The following is a 6324-nucleotide window of genomic DNA, read 5'->3' as shown; positions in this document are numbered from 1 at the left end:
TTCTTTCTGTTTTCAAGATTGGTTTCAGTGACCATGAATCATCGATCAATGCTTGTGTTTGGACTGAAATTTCATGAGATGAGTTTGTGTTATTGCAGTCGAAGAATTTTGTTGAAACGGCTAGACATTTTCTATTATTTTTTTATTATCAAGAAATTCTTAAGGACGAGCTGATGTATTACTCAATTTCGATAGATGTTAGGTATTGAGTTAGCCTTTTTAATTTATCCTTCTCCAATTAGATATCAGACTTTTGTGCTTACTATTGAACCAAAGCCATAAGGCACATTTTTGTTTATGATTTTATCCTGAGTATCGCACTATTTACAAACATCAAGGATTCTAATGTGTCATGTAAAGCTGTGAAATTTACCTCTATAGATCAAGCTAAAGCAGCCACTAGGAAGACTGAGCATGAGAAGGAAAAATTGAAATTCCAAGGTGCTGAACAATTATCAATAAAATACAAAAGACACACCGGAAGAAATTAACAAAGACAAATACTAAAAATCACAAGTTTCAAAAGTAATTCCTTAAATTTTGTAACCCATCAAATGCAGTCACATACAACAAATACTTGAATCATAAATATAAAAAAGGACTTACAATTACTTTCTAATAGGAATAGGATGGAAACAAAACACTCATTGATGAGGTGGAAAGGCAGAAAACACCTTACATCTTTGAAATTATGTTGACTCCTTCCACATTTTTGAAAGTCATCTCATAGACAACCTGTTGAAATTTTTTCATGGCCAATGGAGGCAAACTTATAGCTATCAAAATACCCTTTTCTCCTTTGTCATTTTTAACTGGCACACCAAAACTTAAGTGAGATATAGCATTGGGAACCCCTCCAAAAATGGGCTTTCCCCATCCAAAATTAAATTCATCAAATCCAGCAGATCTATTATCTGAGACTATAAAATTCCATGATTTTGTCAACTCTGGTCGCCCTTTAAGGACCATTAAATTAATCAATGATCTAATGTACTCTTCATTCACGTGATTTTTAAGTTTCTTGACCAATTCAACTGCATATGTCAGTGGATTGGAACATAATAATCCTGCTTTTGATACTGTAGCTGGAGTAACGAATGCATTCCCGTAATATCCAGGTGGAAATTCAAATTTTAGTGTTTTTCCACGTATGTTGACAATGTAAGTCAAATGAACAATTTCTTCGGGATGCAGATTGAGAGCAATTGTACGACATTTCCATAAAAACGCCGTTAATAACTCGAATTTTGTACTTCCACAATTTGGAGAAACTTGATATTTAATAGCTTCCATCTCCTTATTTCCAAAGAAAAATGCTTGTTGTATCAACTTGTCTTCCATAGATTCCCATGCAATTTTTGATTCAATCTGCTCATCAAACTCATGGTGAGTACATGTAATGCATGGTGATGATCTAGCACTTAGGAGATCCCTTTGCCATACAGGTAATATAGAAGGTGTAGAAGCTCCCTGAATCAATTCACTTAATGCATTTAGAAACAAATTCGAGCCATACGCATCCATCATAGTGTGATTAAGTCTGATTCCAATAGCAAATCCACCACAGCTAAAACGGGTCACCTATGCAAATAAATATAGTATTAGTTTGAGAATTATTGATTGTGCCGGTGTAAAATAGCGTAGAAGACATTATCAGGTCACCAAAATTATTAAATGTAATCGTTTATAAAAATTAGAACTAGTGACATGAAAAATGAGGAAGGTCGCATATTCATAAAAATTCTTTGCATTTTTAATGCATCTAAGTTAATTAGGATAATACATAAATTCATCCTCAGCTTGTTTCGAAATTTCGACTTTGCACTTAGATATTGTGTGGTACCCTCTTATCGAACAAGAACTTTTTATACATGAGACATGCTTTGGATGCACTTCCCCTGTCTAAACATGTCTTGCATTCATTTGACTTATTTTAACATCAAGTGAAGGTACTTTGTTTCAATTCGTCTCGGCGGAAATAAACGGTCACAAAACTAATTTCAATGAAGGAGGTTCAATTGAATCTCATTCGTCCGAAGGTCTCATTATCCAAATAGGGTACAATTGCTCTCAATCTACTTCCCGAAGAAATTGTTCATTTGACTTAACTTGTCAACATACGTGGAAAAGCACTAAAATTTGAATTTCCACCTGGATATTACAGAAATGCATTCATTACTCCAGTTACAATATCAAAAGTAAGATTATTATGTTCAAATCCACTGACATTGCAGTTGAATTGGTCAAGAAACTTAAAAATCATGTGAATGAAGAGTACATTAGATCATTGACATATTTAATGGTGATTAAAGGGTGACCAGAGTTGACAAAATCATGAAATTTTATAGTTTCAGATAATAGATCTGCTGGATTTGATGAATTTAATTTTTTATGGGAAAAGCCCATTTTTGGAGGTGTCCCCAATGCTATATCTCACCTTAGTTTTGGTGCGCCAGTTAAAAATGACAAAGGAGAAAAGGGTATTTTGATAGCTATAAGTTTGCCTATGAAAAAATTTCAACCATATGGAAATATTTTTGAAACCATAAACATAAGGAACGCTTAAAATGCTGTGGTTAAGATGGTTAAAAATTATTGGACGCAAGTTTGGCATTCTTGCAAAAAAAATGTGGATCCCTTTATTAGGATACATTCCTGGCTCCGACACAAGGCAGGAGTATCGCACACTATATATAGGTGTTAGGTTCGACTCCCACTAAACTTTAAGGGGTCGTTTGGTAGAAGGTATAAGCTGGGATATCGCATCACTAATTTTTATATCATGTTTGGTAGAAGGTCCAGGATAAATTTATACCTTATACCAAACATGGTACAAAAATTAGTGCTGGGATATCCCAGCTTATACCTTCTTATCCCACTTATACTGGGATTATTTTATACCATCTTTTATATGGTATAAAATAATCCCAATAGATGGGATAAATTAGTCCCACGATTATAATCCCGGGATAATTTCGACTATCTACCAAACGACAGGGGTCGTTTGGTAGAAGGTATAAGCTGGGATATCTCAGCACTAATTTTTATACCATGTTTGGTAGAAGGTATAAACATGGTATAAAAATTAGTGCTGGGATATCCCAGCTTATACCTTCTTATCCCACTTATACTGGGATTCAATAGATGGGATAAATTAGTCTCAGTATTATAATCCCGAGATAATTTCGACTATCTACCAAACGACCCCTAACTGCTTCCTTTTCCCGATTCCCTGTGTGATGGGATTTTCCTGAAAGAAAACATAAAGGAGATATATTGGATATTGTTTACCTGAACTAATAAAAGAGGGCAGCCAATGATTCCATCAGAACCAGGAACATTGTGCAGTAATAAATCTAAGTATGGACATGGTGGTTTAATTGACTCTCCTAATTTCTCAAGCTCCACATTTGCATCAGCTTCAACAAACAAGACTCCTTCACCATTGCAATTCACCATAAGCTTCCTATTAGGCCCTTCAATGATCCTACCAGCTAATGGATAGTAAAATACAAGTGTTTTGGACAATCCATTTTTTATGATCATTGCAGGATCTTTTCCTAACATTGAAGAATTATATTTGTAAAACATTAGTACTGGAATTTGGAAACGAGCACTCCCTTGGTCATCTATGTCGGAAAGATTTTTAGTCCCACAAGGTGTTACTCTTGCTGGAACTACTAATTTCGGCTTGTGATGTATTATTGAAACCTGCATACTGTGTGCCAAACGTGTTATTCGAATAAAGAAAGAGTAGTTAGTGTACGATGAAGGTCGGTTTCTGAAATTTATATAGGAATGAAAGTATGTAGTCTTGGAAACCATTTGGATTGAGATTTTAATAAGTGTCAAATTTGCAACCAGAAACGAGAATGTGATTTGATTATGATAAATAGTGTAAATATGTAGTAAAAGAATATTTTGTAAATCTTCAATTTTAGGTTAGTATAGTTTGTATTCTAATAGGACATTGTAACTATGGTATATTTACCAACTCAATCAATGCGAATGATCACGGAATTAATCTTTTTCATGGTATCAGATACTAGGGTTTCTTTTCCTTCTCTTCCGCTGCCCTAATTCTCCGACGTCCTACACCCACTTTTCCGACGTCTTCTTCTTCTTCTTCTTCTTCTTCGATTTCCGTTCACTTTATTGCCTTCCATCAATGGCAGACACCAAGTTCCATCCTGCCTTGGCTGTCTCCAACATCAAGAATCACATCCCAATCATTCTTGAGATGGAAACGGATCATTATTCGGCTTGGGCCGAATTATTCAAACTTCATGCCCGGTCTCACCGTGTCCTTTCCCACATTCTGCCGACCGGAAAGGAGAAGGCTCCTACCACCGACGACGAAAAGGAGTTGTGGTCCACTTTGGATGCCACGGTACTTCAATGGGTGTATGCAACCATCTCCACTGACTTATTGCATACGATCATCGGAGAAGACCTATCGGCAAAGGAGGCTTGGGATTGCCTCCGTAATATTTTTCAAGACAACAAAAACTCTCGTGTCGTTGCATTGGAACATGATTTCTCTCATGTCAAGATGTGGGATTTTCCAAACGCTTCGGCGTATTGCCAACGTCTCAAGACCTTGGCCGATCAACTTAAGAGTGTGGGGGCTCCGGTGACCGACAACCGCCTCGTTCTCCAACTGGTGGCTGGACTCACCGAGGCATACAAGAATGTGGGTACCTACATCCGCCAAAGTAAGCCTCTTCCACTATTCTTCGAAGCTCGGTCAAGTTTGTGCCTTGAGGAAAAAGCGTTGGCTGAAATGCACGATGACTCGCCCGCGACTATGGGGGCTAATTCCAAACGTGATTTTTATGACTCTTCTCATCTGGAAAATTCTGGTCGTTCTCACCATCATCGGGGCAAAAATAACAATAAATATCGCGGCTCTAGCGGCGGGAATAATAACGGCGGTGGCCGTGGTTCGAGCGGCGGTAGTGGCAGCTGACGCCGTGGAGGACGCCCCTCAGGTGACCAGCAGCAGTGGCAACAGCCCTCCTCACCGTGGCAGTGGGGATGGATGCCCCAGTGGGCTCCCCCTTGCCCGTATCCTACCACGCAGTGGGCTCGGCCATAGCAGCAGTGGCAGCCGCCATCTTCTTTGTCTGGCCCGAGGTCGCTGGCCCAACCTGGAATTTTGGGCTCGCGACCACAGCAGCAGGCGTATGCAGTCGCGGCCCACCGACGCAATGGACTCCGACTGATATTGAATCGTCCATGCACACGATGACGTTGAACCAACCCGATTCGAATTGGTATATGGATACCGGTGCCACGTCCCATATGACATCCACAAAAGGTACTCTCTCGTCTTATTTTAATTTGAGCAATCGTAATACTGGCATTGTTGTTTGTAATGGTAATTCAATTCCAATTCGAGGTTGTGGTCATGCTAAATTGCCTCCCCCGAACCCTCCTTTATTGTTAAACAATGTCCTTCATGCGCCAAAACTCATAAAGAATTTAATATCGGTTCGTAAATTTACTACTAATAACTCTGTAAGTGTTGAATTTGATTCTTATGGGTTTTCTGTGAAGGATTTCTGGACGGGGATGGCACTCATGAGATGTCTTAGTAGGGGTGATCTCTATCCATTGTCCACCTTCAAATATCCCGCCAATTCACCGTCAACTTTTGCTGCCTTGTCTTCTACACGTTGGCATGATCGTTTGGGCCACCCGGGAGCTTCTATTTTGGATTTTCTTAGGCATAATAAAAGCATTGAATGTAATAGTTCTAGTTCATCTAGTATTTGTCATTCTTGTGTTCTTGGTAAACATGTTAAGTTGCCATTTGCTAGTTCTGTTTCCGAAACTTTGTTTCCATTTGACATTATTCATAGTGATTTGTGGACTTCTCCAATTTTGAGTTCTATAGGCCATCGTTATTATGTTCTGTTTTTGGATGATTTTACCAACTATTTGTGGACTTTCCCTTTGGCTAGAAAATCTGATGTTTACTCAAAATTCATGGATTTTAAGACCCATATTCTTACTCTAGTTGAACGCCCTATCAAGAATGTCCAATGTTATAATGGGAGGGAATATACTAATAGCCAATTCGGAAAGTTTTGTGCGTCCAATGGGATGTCTTTCCGTCTTTCGTGTCCTCATACATCCTCTCAAAATGGGAAAGCAGAAAGAAAAATTCGTTCACTAAATAATGTCATCCGGACTCTTCTTGCTCATGCCTCCATTCCTCCGTCTTTTTGGCATCATGCATTGCAAATGGCAACGTATCTCCTTAATATTTTACCAAGTAAGCTATTGGGTCACAAATCACCTTTAGAGGTCCTTTACCAA

General features: G+C 38.5%; 1 protein-coding gene across 1 annotated transcript; it reads right to left on the bottom strand.

Moving 5' to 3' along the window:
• Positions 1–517: 517 nt before the first annotated feature.
• Positions 518–3856, bottom strand: LOC132611813 (methanol O-anthraniloyltransferase-like). Its single transcript, XM_060326181.1, has 2 exons — positions 3292–3856; positions 518–1581 (listed from the first exon to the last, which is right to left on the bottom strand). The coding sequence occupies exons 1-2, from the start codon at positions 3823–3825 to the stop codon at positions 676–678; spliced, it is 1440 nt and encodes a 479-aa protein (XP_060182164.1). The 5' UTR covers positions 3826–3856; the 3' UTR covers positions 518–675.
• Between the last annotated feature and the right edge of the window lie 2468 nt (positions 3857–6324).

Source organism: Lycium barbarum, chromosome 9 (genome assembly GCF_019175385.1).
Source record: "Lycium barbarum isolate Lr01 chromosome 9, ASM1917538v2, whole genome shotgun sequence".
Taxonomy (NCBI): Eukaryota; Viridiplantae; Streptophyta; class Magnoliopsida; order Solanales; family Solanaceae; genus Lycium; species Lycium barbarum.
Note: the sequence above shows the minus strand (reverse complement) of the source record. Positions and strands in the feature narration are given on the sequence as shown.